Source organism: Balaenoptera physalus (assembly GCF_965194825.1).
Source record: "Balaenoptera physalus genome assembly, chromosome: 13".
Lineage (NCBI taxonomy): Eukaryota > Metazoa > Chordata > Mammalia > Artiodactyla > Balaenopteridae > Balaenoptera > Balaenoptera physalus.
This window is the reverse complement of record NC_138892.1, coordinates 105,440,541-105,460,606: the sequence shown is the minus strand read 5'-3', so window position 1 is coordinate 105,460,606 and position 20,066 is coordinate 105,440,541. Positions and strand designations below refer to the sequence as shown.

The 20,066-nt window shown below is 56.9% G+C and overlaps 2 protein-coding genes across 11 annotated transcripts; one reads left to right on the top strand and one right to left on the bottom strand.

Annotated features, from left to right (window-relative positions):
• Positions 1-144: 144 nt before the first annotated feature.
• On the top strand, positions 145-10,540 carry ITFG2 (integrin alpha FG-GAP repeat containing 2). 9 transcript variants are annotated; one of them, XM_082422137.1, is made up of 12 exons: positions 145-389; positions 4,228-4,323; positions 4,886-4,927; positions 5,022-5,193; positions 5,955-6,094; positions 6,537-6,685; positions 7,049-7,146; positions 7,326-7,379; positions 7,483-7,574; positions 8,614-8,731; positions 9,504-9,677; positions 9,758-10,540. In XM_082422137.1, the coding sequence occupies exons 1-12, from the start codon at positions 294-296 to the stop codon at positions 9,859-9,861; spliced, it is 1,335 nt and encodes a 444-aa protein (XP_082278263.1). In that variant the 5' UTR covers positions 145-293; the 3' UTR covers positions 9,862-10,540. The 9 variants fall into 9 exon arrangements, with proteins under 9 accessions (XP_082278263.1, XP_082278268.1, XP_082278267.1 ...); XM_082422136.1 differs by having other exon boundaries at positions 206-389; positions 9,504-9,673; XM_082422143.1 differs by having other exon boundaries at positions 207-389; positions 9,566-9,677; positions 9,758-9,878.
• Positions 10,541-11,047: 507 nt separating this feature from the next.
• Positions 11,048-19,306, bottom strand: NRIP2 (nuclear receptor interacting protein 2). Of its 2 annotated transcripts, none has more exons than XM_082422174.1 (6): positions 18,808-19,306; positions 15,356-15,511; positions 14,068-14,150; positions 13,129-13,250; positions 12,855-12,907; positions 11,048-12,530 (listed from the first exon to the last, which is right to left on the bottom strand). In XM_082422174.1, exons 1-6 carry the CDS (start codon positions 18,994-18,996, stop codon positions 12,438-12,440), a joined length of 696 nt encoding a protein of 231 aa, XP_082278300.1. In that variant the 5' UTR covers positions 18,997-19,306; the 3' UTR covers positions 11,048-12,437. The 2 variants fall into 2 exon arrangements, with proteins under 2 accessions (XP_082278300.1, XP_082278301.1); XM_082422175.1 differs by having other exon boundaries at positions 15,356-15,508; positions 18,808-19,303.
• Positions 19,307-20,066: the final 760 nt, after the last annotated feature.

Sequence of the window (20,066 nt, the reverse complement as noted above, 5' to 3'; positions counted from 1 at the left end):
CGAAAGCGCTGTTGCCAAGGAAACGGCTCGGCCAGGCCAGCGTCGGCGGACCTGGGCGCGCAGAGCCTGCGGAGAAGAGGAGTGGCCCGAGGCCCTGTCACTCAGCCCCGCCCCCACGCCCGGCGCGCCCGGAAGGCCCGCCTCATCTCTGAGGTTAAGCGAGGAAGGCAGCGATTGGAGGCTCAGGGGTGACGTAACTTCCGCTGTGGGTGGGTTTCCGCTCGGGCAGCCGTCGGGAGGGGCTCGGGGAGCACTCAGCGGGGCTCCACGGTCCCTGAGCGCTGGGAACTGCGATGAGGTCGGTTAGCTACGTACAGCGCGTGGCCCTGGAGTTCAGCGGGAGTCTCTTCCCACACGCCATCTGCCTCGGAGACGTCGATAACGACACGGTCAGTGCATGCGCCCTGGAGAGACGCAGCCCGTCTGCGACGGCGGGGCGGGGCGGGGCGGAGGAGGCCGCCCGCGGCGGCGTGTGCGTGCTGCGAGTGCGTACGGTGTGGGCGTGGACGGCGTGCGTTGCACGGCGGGCGGTGCGGACTGCGCGCGTACGCACGGCGCTGAGAGCTGGATCGGGAAGGGCTGTGTGGGCGGCTCGGGTACCCGGCATCCTGGCTGGATTGGTCCGGAGCCCTGCTGCACTGTCCTTCTAGGGACTCGCGTACCGGGTCCACTGCCTGGTCAGTCACTTGTTCTCAAGAGGAGCCAGTGAACTGTGGTGGCCGAGTTCCCAGCTCCTCCGGGGCCGCCTTCCCTTTCAGAGCGTCGGAAATAGGCTAAGAGCGCGCGTGCGGCTCCTGCGGGAGCACCTTCCGCACCGCCCGGCTCGGCCCGGCCCACCGGACTGCTCTCGGCGCTTGGCCGGGGTGTCTCCGCCTGGCGGGCCCACCTCGGTTGAGTTACTGGCTCAGTGTCCATGTCCCTTTCCTCCCCCAGCGGTCCTTCCTTTTCCCGTCGGTTAAGTGACTTAATACAGGTAGAGCAGGCAGAACCGTGTCTGGCACTCGGTTAACGCTCAGGACACGTTAGCGTCGTCGGTAGCGTTTGATTATGGGCCGAGGGCTCTGCTGCATTCTGGGAATTCAAAAGCCCCAGCCCGCAGGTAGCTCATCGTGGAGCGGGGGAAGGGTGATAGAAGAATAGGGAAATGTAGTGAGGCCCATTGATTACAAGATGTAGAGGGTTCTGGGGTGAAGCATTGAAGGGGACGGTGGCCGTTGATGGTGTGGGACACTTTTTTTCATAATCTCAGTTTCACATGAAAAGCTGACAGAAAGGAAGTGCACTCTTTCTCTGCGTCCGCCTTCTAGAGACTTTCTCCCCACTGGTGTCGCAAGGCTTCCGTGGGGTCCTCGAGGGTGTGTATGCAAAGCACATGGTTGCTCTCCTCTCCTACCCTCTGCCCCCGTCGCTTCTCTGCCTCCCTCACATCTCATCCTCACCTCCCTAACTGGTCTGTGCTCTCTTTTCCCAGGGAAAAAAAATTCGGGCTAAAACGTCCCCACCACTCACCCCCAACCCCGCCCCGCCCCCAGCCTCCTTTACGCTGTGATGGAAAAAGTATTTTATGAGGCTTCTTGGCTCTACCCTGTCTAGGGAGGAAAAAGTTATTCCCATAAATTTGTGTTATGTTTTCTGGGCTTTCTCGTTTCTTCATATGCTCAGCAGTATAATTTTATGAGACAATCAAGGGAGACATTTTAAACTAGTACATTAACAAAGTGACGTTAGATGTGCATTATTTTCTATTTTACCTGATTGTTTAAAAGGGCACACGTGCCTTTTTTTCCTAGCTTCACAGTGTCAGCTTTTTTGGCAATTGTACTTTTCTAAGTGAATTGCACACTCAGTTCTGCAACATTAGGTATATTACACTACCTTTTTTGGGGGGGGGGCCGTGGGCGTGCCGTGCAGCTTGTGGGATCTTAGCTCCCTGACCAGGGATTGAACCTGGGCCCTCGGCAGTGAGAGCGTGGAGTCCTAACCACTGGACCGCCAGGGAATTCCCTACCTCTTTTTTTTAAACCTTAGTTGTAAGCATTGTAAGCTCTGTAAGGATAGGAATTTTTAAACTTTTTTTCACTGCTGTATTCCCAATACTTAGAATAGTGCCTGGGACATAGTAGGCACTCAGTAAATGTTTGTTGAATAAATGAGGGTTGTTATGAAAGGCAAATGTCATTATGTATCTCAAAGCAACTTGAAGGGTTTTGCCTGTTATTAATAAATATAATTGAAAGAAGGGCAAGTAGGTGAGGTAGTTGGCTACTAATCAGGTGTGGTACACTCAGCCTGCATGAGTATGGGTAGAAATTTTGTTACTGGTTCTCCAGGCCAACCTTTGGAGATTTGGGGCAGGAAGAATACTTATTTCATCCTATTAAACCAGTAACCTAAAGTAATTTGCGAGTAATTTATTTCCTGCTAAGTCAGAGGGAGAAGCCAGGGATAGAATACACACCCTCGAGGACCCAACAGAACCAGTGGGGAGACGGTGTCTAGAAGGGGGTCGCAGGTCACAGAAAGAGCGCACTTCCTTTCTCTGGTAGCATTTCTGACTGAAGGTGTACTCTGCAGCTGGGGTTCTTTAGTGTCACTGAGTAACCTCCGGAGGCCAGAGCCAGGATGGACCACAGAGGAGCAGAAGTGCTGGGGAGCAGATGGGCGACCCTGGAAGTGTGCTCGTCCAGGTCGCCTACTGAGTTGTATCTACTCACTCACCGCACTCACCACACTGTTTTACAGTTTTATTCCTTTGTCTGTGCCCTTGTTAAACTGAGGTCCTTCTCAGCAGTTGTACAACTGTGGATCTGTGGCATTTGTCTTTGGGCCCCTAACGGGTTGTTCAGCTTTCCCTGAAAACTCAAGGGTTGACTGGGCATTCTCTTTCATTCTGATTTTTCTTTGTTTCTTGAAAAAAATATATTTAATTTGTCTATTAAGTAAACATTTATCGAGGGCCTACTATGGACTGTGGCATCTGTTGAATGAATGTATAGAAAAAGAATGGATTGTGTGAAAGATGCTAAGATCCCCAAGCCTTGGAGGCATTTAACTGGAAGCTGAAAACCCCCTGTTATTCGTGCTATTTGTCAGTCACCTTTCTAGATGCTTCCCTCCGTTAGCTCGGTTCCCACGGCAACCTTATGAGGGGGATAGTCTTATGATCCTCGTTTTATAGATGAAAAGATTCAGGCATGGAGGGCTGGATTCAAATTCAGGCAGCTGCACTCGGAGGCCCTGCGCTATTCAGCCTTTCTCCTGTGTGTCTGCGGAAGTCCTCCAGGGTGCAGAGGGTTTGATGTAAATAGATAAACTTGTTTTGTGCTTCTGTTATCTAATGTCCCCACCAGAAACTGCCTTAACTATTAAAATATAATAAATCTAAGCTTCAAATCATTATTAATAAATCCCAATTCATTTCTCATTTTTTCTTACTGTTGATCTGTTATGTCTTTGTTGCCTTGAAAATTAAATCTCTTGAGAATCTAATATTCACTCTGAGAACAGGAAAGGGTGTTAGATGTCCCCCCAAGAAGGAATCATGAAAGTATTTCTGGAAATGGCATTTGGAGCCAGCTGGCTATCATCGTTATCCCCTTGAAAGGGCGGCCAGCCTTTGGGGAACCACTGGGAAATGGGGAGCCCACATGCAAACGGCGAAGAGGCTCCAGACCCTCCTGGGAGCTTAGCCACCACTAGGGGGCACCGGAGGCCCAGAGCTGGGATGCTGCCCCTCTGGCACCCCCACCCGCTGTGCCCACTCAGACGCACCAACGTCGCAAGGTCTTGCCAGGGGAGGGACGACCCCAGAGCTGACGTTGTCTTTATTTGGCCCCTGATTAAATATGAGCTCTGAAGTTAAATTCTCCAAAGGGTACATATTTGGGGTCATTTTCCTAACGTGTCCCATGTGTAAGGACAAATTAGAAGCGCCGAAAGCAGGCGTGTGGGGCATTGAGCTATTCAGATGTCAGACTTTACTGAGATGGAGCACAGATTCTGTATTGGCCCTTCTCTACCCTGCCCTGCCCTCAACACACACATACGCCTAACTGGAGATAAAGAACCTGGGAGACTGTGACTGTGTTGGTCTCGAAATCTTGTTAATAAAGTTGATGAAGATGCAGGTTGAGGTCTTGTGACTTCCGCAGAGTGGGCCCAGTCGAGAAGGGCTTGAGTGGCTCAGCAGGACCCCAGCCTAACCCTCTCTTCTCTCTCCATTTGAAGTTAAATGAACTGGTGGTGGGAGACACCAGTGGAAAGCTGTCTGTGTATAAGAACGATGACAGCCGGCCGTGGCTCACCTGCTCCTGCCAGGGAATGGTCAGTATTCAGCTCCCTGGGTCTCCAGGGGGAAGGGACTCCTCCTGCCCAGGGACTGTCGAGGCTGGGTCCCACGCATGAGCTCCCCAGCCTGTCCGAGGTCGCCAGCTACTGGTTAAGGATTCATTTGAATCGGAGGGAAGCCCCCAGGCTTCCCAGATGTCATGCGCACACACAGCCAGGCTGGTTTTCATTTTATGTGATGGAATGACTCCCTTAGTTTTTCGTGGATCTGCTGAGGTTGTCTGATCGTACGAAGTGTAGTAGAAAATGGGGGCAGTCATTTGAATACGTCTAGAAGTATGATAGTCCGGCTCTACTGATGTAGTTTTTGTTTTGTTTAAGCCCAAGTGGTCTTCACTACCTCAGGTCCTTATACTGCTGTCTGGTAAACTGGACCCAGAGCACAGTAACGGGATTAGCACAGCCTCTTGATGTGGGGCGTGCGCAGGAGTTTTCAGCGAATGACAGTGATGAGAAGCCCGCCCCGTGCTTCACAGAGCTTAGGGAGCACTGGGGACCCTTAGCGTGTCCCCCTGAGCCCCTCTTTCTTCTTTTGCAGCTTACGTGCGTCGGGGTTGGAGATGTGTGTAATAAAGGAAAGGTAGGAAGCCCAGGGGACTGCGGGTTTCCCTCGGCCCATCCCCGACTCCTGTGCTCTGACGACCAGCCCCCTCCTCTACCTCTGTCTCTCCCAGAACCTGGTGGTGGCCGTGAGCGCCGAGGGCTGGTTTCACTTGTGTGACCTTACGCCCACCAAGGCCCCGGATGCTTCTGGGCACCACGAGACCCTCGGGGGGGAGGAGCAGCGCCCAGTCTTCAAGCAGCACATCCCTGCCAACACCAAGGTCATGCTGATCAGCGACATCGGTGGGCATGGCTGTCTTTGCAGGCAGCCAGGGAATAGGAGTCAAGGGGCAACAGAGCAGATCTCGAGGGAGCCAGGGGGCTCGTCGCATTTGTTTGGGCAGTTGTCGTGCATTTAACGCCAAGCTACTGAGCTCCCGTTATAAAGCAGGCATCGTTCCGGGCACTGGGATTGCAACAGTGAATAAAACAGACAAAAGTCACTGCCCTCTTGGACCTTTACTAGGAAGGGACAGAAAATAAACACTAGCCATGTGGTAAGGAAGTTAAACAGTATATTCGGAAGTAGTAAGCGCCATGGAGGAGATCACACACGGAAAGGGGCTGGAGGGTGCTGAGGTAGAGTTGGCCGTTCTAAATGGAGTTGTCAGGGGAGCCCCTGCCGAGAAGGGGACAGCTGATCAACAACTCAAGGTTGCGAGAGAGTGAGCCGCTTGGATATGGGGCTGGTACTTGGGCCAGAGGCTGTCTCGAAGGTGCTGGTAGGGATATGGGTGCATCAGGGCACTCGAGTCGTGTACCCGAGGGAAGAAGGGACAGGCCCTGCGAGGCAGCTGTGTGGTTCTGGACGCAAGGGCAGGCAGGGGAGTGGGTACCTGGCTCAAGGGGTGACGGGGCAGCTCGGCAGGTGGGCCTGAGGTCGAACCTGATAAAAGTGCCAGTGGCGGTGGTGCTAGAGGGGCGGGGAGGAGGGCGTGCTTGTAGGACTCCAGCTGGTGAAGACAGGTTTGGCTCCAAACTCGTCTCATTTTCTGGATCCACAGATGGCGATGGCTGTTGCGAGCTGGTGGTGGGTTACACAGACCGCGTGGTCCGGGCTTTCCGCTGGGAGGACCTGGGCGATGGCACCGAGCATCTGACAGGGCAGCTGGTGTTGCTCAAGAAGTGGATGCTGGAGGGTCAGGTGAGAGGCTGAGCGTGGGGGCCACAGCCTAGGAGCAGGACAGGCCTCCCTCCTGGAGGGGGCTTGTGGGAGCACAGGCGGGGGCCGGGGCTCAGGGTGGAAAGAAGGGAAAACCACCTTGTTGACAGAGACCCAGAGGAGATCACTTCGAATCAGGGTCTTAGGGGAGATGGCCAGTAACAGGCAGACAGGAAGGAACATTGCGCTAAGAATTAGGGATGTGATGGTGGGGGTGTCGCGTCGGGATCCGCGCCGCTGGAGCGCAGGTGCTCCCTGTGGAGAGGGTGGCACCGGCAGGAGCCCCGTGGACGCTGCACTTCCCCCTGCTGCTGCCCTTGAAGGCTGAGGACATGTCTCAGGGCCCCTGCCCACCCTCCGTCCTCTGCAGGCTTTCGCCTTTCTCTCGCCCGCAGCCCCCTTAAGCCCCCATTCTCTGGTGCAGGTGGACAGTCTCTCGGTGACTCCAGGGCCCCTGGGTGTTCCTGAACTAATGGTATCTCAGCCAGGCTGTGCTTACGCGATTCTGCTGTGTACCTGGAACACAGACCCTGGGCCGCCTCCCACCTCTGAGGGGCCCGAGGAGGGCACTAGGTAAGGGGGGCGGGCCTGTGGACGGTGGGGTGCCTGGCCGCGAGGTGGGCGCCCACAGCCATGGAGGGGTCTGTGGTTGGAGTAGCATCAGCTGGGTCCCGGCACAAGCACCTCTGCCCCTTAAGGAAGATTATTTCGGGACCCAGGGAATCCCGACCCTGACGCAGCAACTGGAAGAGGTTCTGAGATTCCAGCCTGGCAGCTCCGTCCCTCTCTCTCGACTTGCCCCCTGGGCCAGGTGGGGTGGGCGATAGGTCTCCCAGCTGATTCACATCCTGGAAGCTCGCACAGAGATGGGGCCCACGTGGGTCCGGAGAGCCAAGCTCTCTTGGGCTCCCACTTAGCCGCCCTCCCCCACCACAGGGAGACCCCCGCTGCCCGAGACGTCGTGCTGCACCAGACGTCCGGCCGCATCCACAACAAGAACGTCTCCACTCACCTCATCGGCAACATCAAGCGAGGTGGGGCGGGGCGGGGGATGCAGGGGGGAAGGGGGGAGGGTAGGTACAGGACCACCCTTGTTTCTAGCTCATCCTTCACGCCCCGCCCTCGGCCGCCCTCCGCGTGTGCTCTGATCTCGCCTTGCCTTTCGCGTTTCCTCCTTCTGGTCCTTCTACCGCGCCGACCCCTCCCCCCACAGGCCGCAGCCCCAAGAGCGGCGCCTCGGGCCTCTTTGCCCTCTGCACCCTGGATGGTGAGTCCCTCGGGTCAGCCATGGGCCGTGCAGGGTGGGCCCATGTTGTGTGCCCGGGGTCTGCGCAGGGTTCTGCCCCCAGCCCGGCCGCCTCTCCCTGCAGGGACACTGAAGCTCACGGAGGAGGCGGACAAGCTGCTGTGGTCGGTGCAGGTGGACCACCAGCTCTTCGCCCTCGAGAAACTGGACGTCACGGTGAGTGGGGGCCCGTAGGGGGCCATTCTCCCTTCTCAGCCGCCTCCGCCGTTACCTCAAGGCTCCCTAGACAGGCCTGGCCCCCCGAGCTCCCCCCACTCCACGGGCTCAGCGCTGTTCTCCGTGCCGCTGGCGAAGCTCCCATTTCAGCAGAGCCGATGGCTCCAAAGAGAAGCAACTTGTTCTTAGGGTCCAGGAGTGAGTTGCTCGCCCATTTGCAGACGTCCGCACACGAGTGTGTGTTCACCAGAGCTGTGGCCCCTGGTTCGGCAGGTGGGGCTGCGCTGACGCGGCCGTTGTGCCTGCTTGAGGGTCTGGGAGGAGAGGCGCGAGGCTCTGAGGTCAGGTCAGGCCCGGCTCTGAGTCCCGGTCCTGCCCCCTCCCGGCCGGGCGGCCCTGGGTGAGTGAGCTTGTTTCTGTAAGCTGGCACTTCCTCAGTATAAAATGGGAGTGACGTTGCCTACTTCTTAGGGTTGTCGCGCGCACTCTGTGGGGGTGGCTCGTTCAGCAGCCCCCTCTGGTGCCAGGTGCCGGGAGATGGTCGGTAAGAAGCGCTGGGGAGTTGCCTTCCCAGCTGTTTGTCGCCCGGAGCCGAGTCCTCGGCTCCCGTAATTTCATCCACCCGGTCAGGAAGCCTTTCTACAACAGCTCCTGGGGACTTCCCTGGTGGCGCAGTGGTTAGAAATCCGCCTGCCAAAGCTGGGGACACAGGTTCGAGCCCTGGTCCGGGAAGATCCCACGTGCCGCGGAGCAGCTAAGCCCGCGCACCACAGCTACTGAGCCTGCGCTCTAGAGCCCGCGAGCCACAACTACTGAAGCCCGCGCACCTAGAGCCCGTGCTCCGCAACAAGAGAAGCCACCACAATGAGAAGCCCGTGCATCGCAAGGAAGAGTACCCCCCGCTCGCTGCAACTAGAGAGGAAGCACGCACACAGCAACAAAAACCCAATGCAGCGAAAAATAAATGAATTGAAAGAATAAAAAAAAAAATAAAACGGTTCCTGGCCACCCCTGCATCCCGGTCTCTGGCCTTTTTCAGGGCAACGGGCACGAGGAGGTGGTTGCCTGTGCCTGGGATGGACAGACGTACATCATTGATCACAACCGCACCGTCGTGCGCTTCCAGGTGGATGAGAACGTCCGCGCTTTCTGTGCAGGTGGGACCCTGCCCCGCACTCCTTGCTAAGCACACCTGTCCCCCTCGCTCGCACTCTCACTGCGGCCCCTGACACAAGTCTTTGTAAACAAACGAGTTCTTCAGCTCTTCCGTTAGAGGGTGTGAGTGGGTACCAGATTGCCATCTTTACAGTTTTAACTAAGAGGAGATAAAAGACAGTAAGGCGTCTATCTTTGGATATTTTAAAGGATCAGATATGGGGGGCGGGTTGTTCAGAAAAAAGAGTCGGATGAGTTCTTGTCTGCCTGCTGTGTGGAGATATGGGAAAGTTCTTCCCCATCTGAACGTGTCAGGACTCTGTGAAGACTGTTCTCCAAGTTCCATTCTCTTAGTTCCAAATCGGGGACCTTGGGAAGCAGCGTTAACTCCTTTGGGGGTGTCTCTGGTCACTGAAATGGTAACACTTGAATGACGCGCTTGTGCCACATTCCAGTGACCTGGGAAGAGGGATCACCACCCAAGAGAAGCCGCCCCGCGTTACCCTGGGGCTGTCACTGAGATGGGAAACCAGCACATGTCACCTCCTAGGACACTGTCCTGCCTGGGCTTTGTTACTGTGGTTTTCCGTATCTGGAATGGGCCAGATATTTTACGTTTTACCTGCTTTACTGAGTTCCCAACAAGGAAGAAATAGAGGGCCTTTAGTTTTCTGCTTGGCGTCCACGGGCGGGTAGAAGCTGCTGACACGAATGCTGCCCGCGCCGGGCATGAGCCTCCCCGACCTTTTTCTCCCCCCGCCACCCCTCCCCCAGGCCTGTACGCCTGCAAAGGGGGCTGCAACAGCCCCTGCCTCGTGTACGTCACCTTCAATCAGAAGATCTACGTGTACTGGGAGGTGCAGCTGGAGCGGATGGAGTCCACCAACCTGCTCAAAGTGCTAGAGGCTGAGCCGGAGTTCCGGGGCCTGCTGCAGGAGCTGGGGGTGGGTGAGTCCTGGGGGCGGGGCTGCTGCGGGAGCTGGGGGTGGGTGAGTCCCAGCAGACCCACCAGCCCCTTTTTCCCACAGACCCTGATGACCTCCCCGCCGCCCGGGCCCTGCTTCACCAAACCCTCTACCATCCGGATCGGCCACCACAGTGTGCCTCCACAGGCCTCCAGGATCCCTCCTAGCTGGACCGGCCGTCTTGGCTGAACGGGGATCCTTCTGAACCTCCCCACCCCGCAAGCTGTCCATGGTATTTGCGAGACAGGGAGTGCACATTACAGAGGAAGGATGGCGGCAACCCTAGGGTGACTGTGAACTGTAGACCTTGTGGTCTTTCTGGTGAAGGAAGAGACGAGTTGCTCCTCTGCCCCTTTCCTTGTGTGCCTCACCCATCACACCAGTAGGCACTGCCCCCTCCCCAGAGCTCCCCACTCTCGTTGTGTGGGAAACAGACTTGTTCGTGAGGAGGGACTACAAATCTCTCGCTGCTCCCCAATCAGACTTTGGGGCCAGTGGCGCGATGGCAGTGAGGGCCCTCCCCCCAAGTTCCATCTTCCGTGGCACGGCTCCGGGTCACTGACATCAGTGATTGTTACACGAATGGCGAACCACAGATCTTTGACTTATGATGGGTTTCGTCCTCATAAATCTATTGTAAGTTGAAAATATTGTAAACTGAAAATGCATTTCCCACACCTCACCTACCGAACGTCACAGCTTAGCCTACCCTGTGTTAAACGTGCTCAGAACACTTACGTCAGCCTACAGCTGGGCAAGATCACCTAACGCAAAGCCTACTTTATAGTAAAGCGAGGGATATCTCATGTAATAAATTGAACACACTACTGAAAGTGAAAAACAGAATGGTCATCTGGGTACAGAATGGTTGTAAGTGTATTGGTTGTTCACCCTCATGATTTTAAAATCTGATGCAGGTTTACAATCCAGGCCACAATCAGAATGATACCCTGGGCCATTTATATCCCTTCTGCTCTTGATTCCTGTGCTCTGAATCAGTGGTTTTCGAATTGTAGGTTGCAATCCTTTGGTGGGTTGTGGTCGGCAATTTTTTTTAATAAATGATATAGAATAGACTAAGGATAAAAAATATGGGAGTATATTGCTCACGTGTAGGGAAAGATTGTTTTGTTATACTTGTATGTGTCTGTGCACGTGTGTGTACTGAGTGCAATGTAGAATACACTTCCTGCTGAGTTGTGTTCAGAGGAGTTGGAAAGCCACTGCTGTCAGTTATAGTGACCCCAGCCAGAGGGGTCAGCCCGAGGGAATGTCCCCATTCACATTTCCTTCTGTAAGGGAACAAGGGCAGAGTGATCATTCAGCGTCTGAGAAGCAGAGGAGGACGCTAGGTAAGACAAACAGGTGTTTATTCAAATGGAGAAGCCACTGAGCTGAGGGCCTCCTTGGGCCTGGGTCTGCAATTGCAGAAGCAAAGGAGGCAGAAGGGAGGGGCACAGGGCGAGGCCCGGGAGGGCAGGGGTCAAGGAGCACGGCCAGAGGGGCCAGCGCACTCTCACACCTGTGCCAGTGAGCCCCTCTCCTCTTCTGGGTGCAGAGGACTCAGCTGAGAAAGGTATGGCCAGGGGTCCTGGCAGATCCTGGATCTGCTCTGATCTAATCTACGCCAGGCTCAGGGTTTTGATTCCGACCCGAGTGTCCTAGTCCCCTGGTCGGGTTAGTTATACCGCTGTCTTCCTCTTCCCCTAATCCAACATATGAGAGACTCAAATCTGCCAGAAAGGCACCCGGGGGCCTGGCCCTTTGAGGTTTGGGCTCTTCACAGGGAAGGTAGCAAAGCCTCCTTGTGTCTTTGCTGGACTCAGGGCCAGGGGGGGTCGGGGGATGGGTAGCCACTGATGCCAGAAAAGACCAGCTCAAGCTCAGGAGGCCAGAGATGAGGGGTGGGAAGAAGGTCTAATGAAGTGGATAGTTCTAGAAATAAGGAATATTGGTCAGGTTAAGTCTGGGTCCTGGCAACGCCACCATCCTGCCTGCCTTGGGGGGCAGTTCCCCACAGGGCTCTCCACACATGCCCAGTGGGTGAAGAAGCAGGTGGGTGGTACGTATCTGGAGTAAATAGTAGAGGTTTACCCGACGTTTGCGCAGGGCATCAAATAATAACTGGCTTCAGACATTTGTGGCTTCAGACGTTTGTAGCCCCAGAAGAGGCAGCTGATGAAGGAACCCCCGGCCCTCGTGGGCCAGGCATTCCTCTACTGTTGTGGTGACCGTTTCTCTCCCTCTCAGCTGTGCGCAGATCAGAGAAGTGGACACAGCAGGGCCGGGGAGGGGGGCGGGCTAGTTGTGAGGCGAGCCACGCGGAGTCAAGGCCTCGACGGTGTTCGGGGTGGACAGGGCAGGCAGGGGCCAGCAGCAGGCTGCAGCCTTGGACTCGGGCCACCCCCTGCTGTGCCAGGGGCCCAACCAGGACCCCGCTCTGCTGATGTCCTTTTCTGCAGTCCTGATTGAGCTCCGCTCTTCTTGGGACGGGGAGGATGAGAGAGGATGGGGAAACCAGAACCCTGAGATCGCGGGCCCTCCAGGGAACGCTCCTCCTGGGGGATGGGGCAGGTGCTGAGAAGCAGAGGAGTGTGGCCGACTGGGAAATGGGACAGTGGGGTCAGGGTGGTGACAAGAGGGACAGACCCAGCTGTCCCAGCTACCTGACTCTAGTCATGCCCCATCATGGCTCTTCCCCTCAGGCAAGGAGCTTCCCCCTGGGGACCATCGGGGGCAGCGGTCACTGGCCCGGCTCTTGGTGCAGAGGCAGGAAGGGCAGCTCAGGGAAGGGGGCTTTCAGCCGCAGCACGCGGTGCTCCAGGTCAATGCAGCACTGTGGGGTTGGGGGACGATGAGCTCACCTGGGCAGGTAACCCCTCTCCCAGCCACACTGCTTTGTTCCCCTCCGCCTTCCCCCAGCACCCTGCTCTTTTCTCCTCCCTGTTTCCATTCACCTGGACCGCTATCACGGAGGGACCCGGTTCTCCATATTTTTCACAAATAAGGAAACTCTAAGGATCGAGGGTGAAATCCCACATCTCCAAGTCCTTCTCCTCGCAGCCTGGCCCATGCTTCCACACCCGTGCCCCCTACCTCTTTTTCCCAGCCCGCGGGGTCAGGCCCTGGGTGTGGATGTCAGCACGAGCATCCCCCTTACCTTGAGAGACAGCAGAGTCTGCAGGCCAAGGCACAGTTCAGGACTCTCCACATCTGCGGGAACCATTTGAGAATGCTGCTGTCCTCCTGTCAGCACTCGCCCCTTCTCTGCTCCCCCCACCACCCCAGGCCAGAGAACCTTGGGGGATAATCAGAGCATCTTTGGGGGTACCTTGTCTGTGCTGGCAGGAGCTGAGAGGCTCTGCCTTCGCCCCACCCAGGAGGGAGAGCTGCAAGAGCAGAGACGCGGGGATGCTGACGGAGAGGGGACTTACCTACCACCCGGGCCGAGCACGCCACGGTTGCCTGGCCCAGCTGTAGCTCCAGCGGCTCCACCTGGGCTGGGGGCCCAGGTGCCAGGTCCCCAGCTGGGGCTTTTAGGACCCTCTTCCCTAACCTGTGGTCAGGAAGCAAGGCTTAAGGCCACCACAGCCCCCCACCCCGGTAGTCCGCTAGTGTCCCTCCCCGCCACACTTTGGGTTCTCAGCCAACCCTGGACCCACGTGGGGTCTAAGTCCTGTCTTCTCTGCCAGAGCCCCCATCAACTCTTTTTAAAAAAGTAACAGCTTTATTGAGATATAGTTCATATACCATGAAAGTCACCCTTTTTCTTCTTTTTTCTTTTTTTTGGCCGTGCCACGCGGCTTATGGGATCTCAGTTCCTGGACCAGGGATTGAACCCAGGACACGGCAGTGAACACTCTGAATCCTAACCACTAGACCAGCAGGGGGAACTCCCCAAAGCCACCCTTTTTAAGTAGACAACAGAGGGACTTCCCTGGTGGCGCAGTGGTTAAGAATCCGCCTGCCAATGCAGGGGACACGGGTTCGAGCCCTGGGCTGGGAAGATCCCACATGCCGCGGAGCAGCTAAGCCCGTGCGCCACAACTACTGAGCCTGCGCTCTAGAGCCCCCGAGCCACAACTACTGAAGCCCGTACACCCAGAGCCAGTGCTCCATAACATGAGAAGTCACCGCAATGAGAAGCCCGCGCACCACGACGAAGAGTAACCCCCACTTGCCGCAACTAGAGAAAGCCCGCACGCAGCAACGAAGACCCAATGCAGCCAAAAATAAATAAATAAAATAAATTTATAAAAAGAATAAAAATGAAGGAGACAACAGAGTTCTGCAACCGTCACTAATTTCAGAATATTTTCATCACCCTAAAAAGAAGCCCCCTCCCTACTCATTCTTTTGGGCCCCCGTCTTACCCCAGGCGGCTGAGGCATCCAGCAGAGATCTGATTGTAGTGGGTGCCCGTGTCCACGGCCACCTGAAGAACCTGGTCCTGGCACTGAGAAAGGGGGGAGGGGAGGGGACTCCGTGAGTCCCCATGGGGTAGGGGGGAGAAAGGGTTGGGACTGGCTCTGTCACCTTTCCCAGCCCCTGATGGGCCCCTTTCAGAAATGAGTGAAGGGCTGGGAATTCCCTGGCGGTCCAGTGGTTAGGACTCCACGCTGTCACTGACAAGGGCGCGGGTTCAATCCCTGGTCGGGGAACTGAAATCCCACAAGCCGCTCAGTGCGGCCTCCTGCCCACAAAAAGTGAGTTAAGGGTGTTTTTTATGGGACTCGTACAGTTGAGGCAGAACTGGGTCAGATATGGAATCAAGAAAGGAAGTAAAGCCGCAGGCGGTGAGAGCGTACTTTGGGGAGGATTCGACCCGAAGTGTAGGTCTGTGCCTGTGCTTGTTGAGAGTACTGCCGAGGGCCTCCCGTTAGAGGAATCTGGGGTGGGAGTGAGGAGGGATGGGGGGACCGCAGTACCTGGTTAGGAAATTAGATGTGGGGAACAGATTCGCCACCGCAGGCGAAGGAAGACAAGGTCGCTTCCTTTTAGATAAAAACAGACGTTTGGGTTTGCACTTGGATACCGCAAAACACATTGTTTTCTCCTTCCACACTGTTGGCTGAGGTCTGCTGTGCGTGGGCACGTGGAAGGGGCAGCAGGGGAGGCTGCTCCCCAGGGTGCAGGGGAGTGGAGGGTCACCAGTGCAGCGAGAGTGTTAAGGCTGTGGGTTGTGAGTCTAGAGCCTTAGATGTTGAGCGGGAGGAAAGGCTCTTCCATGGGGAAAGTCAGGGGAGCTTTCCCGGAGGCAGTGACAGCTGAGGCTGGAAGGATCCGAGAACGTGGACCTAGGATGACAGGCAGAGGAAGCACCGAGCAAAGACGGGCAGAAGGGAGGGGACGGCTCGGCGTTGGCTCCGGGGACGACAAGGCTGTGATCTGGAGCACGTGAGCTTTCGCGGGAGGGCTGCGTTATCCACACGTGCGCACCGTTTGTGTGTGGAGCACACTCACGTTTCAAGATGATGCTTTGCTCAGGGAAAGGGAGTCGTGTGCACCTCGGAAAGACGGGGCGGGGAGGGGCGGGGAGCAAAGGACATGGAGGATCCCAGCTTGTGGCCCAGCCTGGGGAGGGGGCTCCCGCATCCCTCCCTCACCACCGGGGCAGAAGGGAGAGTGGGTGAGGGGAGCAGGCCCAGGAGGGGGTCTCACCTTGCAGTTGACCAGAAGAGCCGGCCTTTCTGTCTTGCTGGTCCTCCTCCTGCTCTCCTGGCTGTGGATCGCGGCCTGCACCAAGGGATGCTCCCCCAGAGGCCGGCTCGGGTTCCCCTCCACCAGACGCCTCTGGATCACGTTGTGCGGTTGCTGCTTCCATCACAAAACGTGCAGATGCTCAGTTCCCTCACTTTACAAATCCCAGGCCGTTCTCCCCAGCCCCGCCCCCCTCCGGAGTCTCCTGGGAGTAAGAAGGGGTGAGAGCTTCCCCAAGGATCCCAGCAGTCACATCATTATAGCAGACCTAGTCCCAGTATCAAATCATGCCGTTTTCCAGGACCCCAATGTATTGCTCAGTAATGGAGAGATGGGGACGGGGGGAGGGTCTCTCCTCGGTTAGATAGACGGGACATTTCAGGCACTCGTATGATGCTGGGGGGAAATTCTGTCTCAAGTCTACAACACATATTCTTGGGGACATTTTTTCTTTTTTTCTTCCTCTAACCTCATCCTTCTGTGGGATGCAGATCCCAGAGTTGATGGTGTGATGAAAAGAAGTCAAAGTAACAAGAACAAACAAAAAAGAAAAAAAAGCCCAAATCTAAACTAGGAAGCTGGGGGAGTTCCCTGGTGGCTCAGTGGTTAAGACTTGGTGCTCTCACTGCCGGGGCCCGGCTTCCATCCCTGGTCAGTGATCTAAGATGCTGCAAGCTGCGAGGCATGGCCAAACAAACAAACAAGCAAACAAACGACCTAGGAAGCTGGGCGTCATCCTCACCGTCCTTCACCTGAAGCCACCCCGCCCCGTCCAGTCACTTCTAGATTCTGCCAGCTTCGCCTCCTGTATTTACGGTCCACCTCTCTTTCTGTTACTGCTTCGTTCACACCTCAGCACAGCTCTCCTGAGTCCCTGGGACGCCTCCCTAAGTCCATAAGAACGTGCCTCTCAAATCCACCTGCTCAAAGCCAGGGAGTCTCTGAAACCCTTGCTCCCCCAAGTGCCGTCCTCAGATCAGCAGCTTTACCATCACTAGGAAGCTCGCTAGAAGTGCAGAATCGTGACCTATTGAACTGGAACCTTGTTTTAACAAGATGCCCAGATGACCTGTGTGCACGGTAAAGTTTGAGAAGCACAAAGCAACATGTCAAACTAAGCCTGTCACTCCCCTAACTAAAATCCATCAGAGCCCTCCCCTCCCCACCGTGCTTACCTGGGGGTGACAGCCCAGGTGACCCGGCCACTGCCTCATCTCCGCCCCCCAGCCCCCGCTGTGCTCACCTGCCCCAGCGCCCCCTCTGGCGCTGCCTGGACCAGGCTGCCCTTCACCTCCATGCCTCTGCTCCTGCACACCCCTCCTTCTGAAACTCTTCTTCTCACCCTTCTCTAGGCCAGACTGGGCCACTGGCTCAGGAACTTCTCTTTATCTGGAGAGAGGCTTTTATTTTAAGTCTGGGGTTCCAAGTGCATGCTGTAATTCATGCAGGCTTCGTTCACCTCCTCCAAGAAGCCCTGTCTGACCTCTTTGCACTCTTCCCTCCACACACCAGGCGGGGGCAGCGTCCTGTCCCATGGCCCCTTTGTCACACGTCTCAAAGCTGTTATCTGCCCTTGAGGTCAGGTCTGTATCTCAGTCCTCTTTGCAACACAGGGCTCAGCTCAGCATACAGTAGGCACTCCATAAATGCTCACCGAAGAATGACTGTGTCCCTCCAGGCTCCGCACATGCTTCCCCACCTGCCCTCTCTCCTTGGGAGCCTGGGATTGTTTTTCTACCCTTGGCTTAATGAGGCCCTTGAGGCTGCTCCCGCCAACAGGCTGCCAGCAGGAGACCGAGCTCTGGGAAGAGGGCAGCAGCGAGCTCTGGGAGCGGCTGGGAAGGGCAGCTCTGTGGTTTCCAGCCCTCCTCCCACCTGTCCCACGAGGGATGCAGGCTCAGGCCCCCGAATGCTGTGTCTTCACTCCCAAAGCCATACAAGGTAACTGCTCCATGTCAGTCCGGGAGGTCCTGAGGGTAGAAGGCTGGACCTGCCACGCTGGGGCGGCAGTGTTAATAGAGCCTCTTCGCCTGGGCCGAACCGATGAGGGATGGGCCGCAGAGGTCAGAGGCTGTGGTTTCCTAGCCACTGAGAGCCAAAGAACCTGCTTCCCTGCTCCATCTGTTTCTCAGCTGTGCTGGCTGTTTGCAAGGAGGTTCTCTGAATTGAAATCTCAGTCTGGTCACCTTTCCCCTTTGCGGGGCTGCTGGGCCGGGCTCCTGGAGGGGGAACATTTGGCTGGGAGGAATGTGGAAAGGTAGGGTTCTTTCAGGAAATGCAGTGAGGGGCTGCATCTGGCTCCAGGTTTCCGGGGAGAAGGGGCTGCCAGAGTGGCCTGGAAATGGCCTCATACACCTCAGGTTGCAGGAGTCCCTCCTCTCAGACTCCCTGCCCAGGAGATGAGAGAGGACAGGGTACCCCCAACCTTCCTACAGAAGCCCTGTTGTCCTCTGTGAGCCGGAGGCCAGAGCCATCGCATCTTCTCCGGACCTTGTGGGTCTTACTTTCTCTCTCAGGCTAAATGGAATAGTAAGAGTAGCTGGAGGGACAACAGCCTTTAGACAGAGCTCCCAATCATCCAGGCACTGTTCTAAGTCCTTTACAGGTATTATCTCATGTAACTCTTACATCCCTGGGAGGTACATCCTGTTGACTTTATCCTCATGTAACACAGGAAGAAACTGAGGCTCAGAGACATGAAGCGACTTGCCTGAGTTGCTAAGTGCCAGAGCCAGGACCTGAACCCAAGCATTCTGGCCCCCAGGAAGGCCGCTCTCCCAGCCCCTCCCTCTGTCAGAGGGCAGTGAGTATGTGCAGTTGTCCCCGACTAACCCACCCCTCGGCGTCACTCCCCGACCCCGTTCCCTCGGGAGGCCACGCTGCTGCAGGGGGACGGAAGGAAAGGAGGCTGGAAGGGCCACTGCACCTGCAGGGAGCAAGGGGGCCCTCAGGAGCCCGGCGCCCAGGCAAAAGGCGTGGCAAACCCTGGTGTTCTGGCGAGGATGGGGCAGGGGGCACCGAAGGTCCAGTCCCAGTGTGAGGGGACCCGTGGTTTAGGCAGAGGAGGGAATCGCGACCTTGAACCCGTCAGTCCTCCGGGCCCAGCGGTAAACGACTGCTCCAGGGTCCCCACAAACCTCTGCTCTAACCAGTGCTCCTCTCTTCCCCCCAAGACAAGCCTGGGGCTCTTTGGGGAAGCTGAGCAATAGATAGGGTCCCCCAGAGCCACCAAGCCGTGGGAACACCCCAGTGAAGGGCCGGGAACGGTCAAGGTGAACCCACAAGCCAGGGCTGCCTCTCCCCTCCCCGTGGGCAGGGAGGGGCAGCTGGAGGCTGGGGTCTGCACCCTCCCCGGCGGAGGAGAGAAGGGGCCCCGGCCCCCCGGGGGCGGGGAGGGGGCAGGGCAGCCTCACCCAGTCTTTGGAGGTGCCGAGCCTCTTGAGGCCGTCCAGGGGGAGCAGGTCGGCCGAGTCCTTGTGCAGGAACCGGGTGGCCTGTCTGCGCTGGCGCTGCCGGCTGCTGGCTCGGCCCCGCGGCTCTGCCTCCTGTCCCCTGTCCCCGGCATCTCCCTCCTCCCTCGGGGCGTCCGGCCGGACGCTCATGGCCCCCGCGGGCGGGCCGGGGGCTCCTGAGCGGTCTTGCCCTCCGTCCTCTCTGCTTCCTCGACCCGGCAGCTTTCTGCCTGCAGCTCTCCCGACCGGAGAGCCTCCGCGGAGGGAAGAAAAGAGGAAGTAAATAAACAACGTGCGGGAGCGGCGACGTCAGACACCAATTTCCAGAGCTTGCAGTAGAGGGAGCGGGGCTCCGGCTGGAAAAACCCAGCCCTGGAGGAGAGGGGGCGCTGGCGGGGCTGCAGCTGGTAGGCTCTGCGCCCTCGCCAGCTCCCGGGTCCCGGCCGGCCGGAGTGGGCGGCGGCGGGAGTGCGTGCGTGCGTGTGTGTGTGTGTGTGTGTGTGTGTGTGTGTGTGTGGCTGAGGGGGTGTATCTGTGCTCTAAACTGTCAAGGTGTCCGTGCCAGGTGGTTAGAGAGGGAGTGTGTGCCAGTGTGCGGAGGTGGCAGCCCGCGTGCTCGGGGCGTGCGTGGGATGCAGGGCGCGCACGCCTGTGCGTGTGCCTCCTGGGCCGCCCCGCCGTGCCCTCCACCTGGGGCTCTCCGCAGCCCCGGGGCTGGGATGCAGGCCAGCACTAGGTTCAGAACAGAGAGGGGCAGCGTCACCGTGTCCCCGCTCCTCTCCTGCCTCTCAACAGGAGCCCCCCGCCCCCTTCCTGGGCCTCAACCTTTCAGCCTCCTTTGCTCCTTTACGCTGGGTTCTGGGTTCCAGGGCTGGCAAGAACAGCTCTGAATCTCCCCGCAATTAGGGCCCCAGCTTCCTCCTCTCCTTTATGTAAGGCTCATTGAGTCCTGGCTCTTTTTTAAAAAGTTATAATTCAAGCATGCAGAAAGTTATAAAGTTTTTTTTTCTCTTTTCATTAGAAAAGAAAAAAACAAAACAAAACTGCTACAAATATAATTGAAGCTCCTTGTGGGCCTCTTCTCCCCAGCTAACATCCCCTCCTGAATCTGTTATTTCTCACATCTTTTTTTTTTTCTTTTTGGCCTCACCGCTTGGCTTCTGGGATTTCAGTTCCCCAGCCAGGGACGGACCCCGCACCCTCAGCAGTGAGAGTTCAGA

Excerpts from the sequence above, each read along its gene's own strand:
- NRIP2 (XM_082422174.1), bottom strand. The coding sequence starts at position 18,996 with ATGAGCGTCCGGCCGGACGCCCCGAGGGAGGAGGGAGATGCCGGGGAC. Across the intron at positions 15,512-18,807 it reads TCGGCACCTCCAAAGACTGG|CAGCAACCGCACAACGTGAT; the intron begins GTGAGGCTGCCC and ends TTGTGATGGAAG. Across the intron at positions 14,151-15,355 it reads CTCTTCTGGTCAACTGCAAG|TGCCAGGACCAGGTTCTTCA; the intron begins GTGAGACCCCCT and ends CCCCTTTCTCAG.
- ITFG2 (XM_082422136.1), top strand. The coding sequence starts at position 294 with ATGAGGTCGGTTAGCTACGTACAGCGCGTGGCCCTGGAGTTCAGCGGG. Across the intron at positions 4,324-4,885 it reads CCTGCTCCTGCCAGGGAATG|CTTACGTGCGTCGGGGTTGG; the intron begins GTCAGTATTCAG and ends CTTCTTTTGCAG. Across the intron at positions 7,147-7,325 it reads CATCGGCAACATCAAGCGAG|GCCGCAGCCCCAAGAGCGGC; the intron begins GTGGGGCGGGGC and ends CTCCCCCCACAG.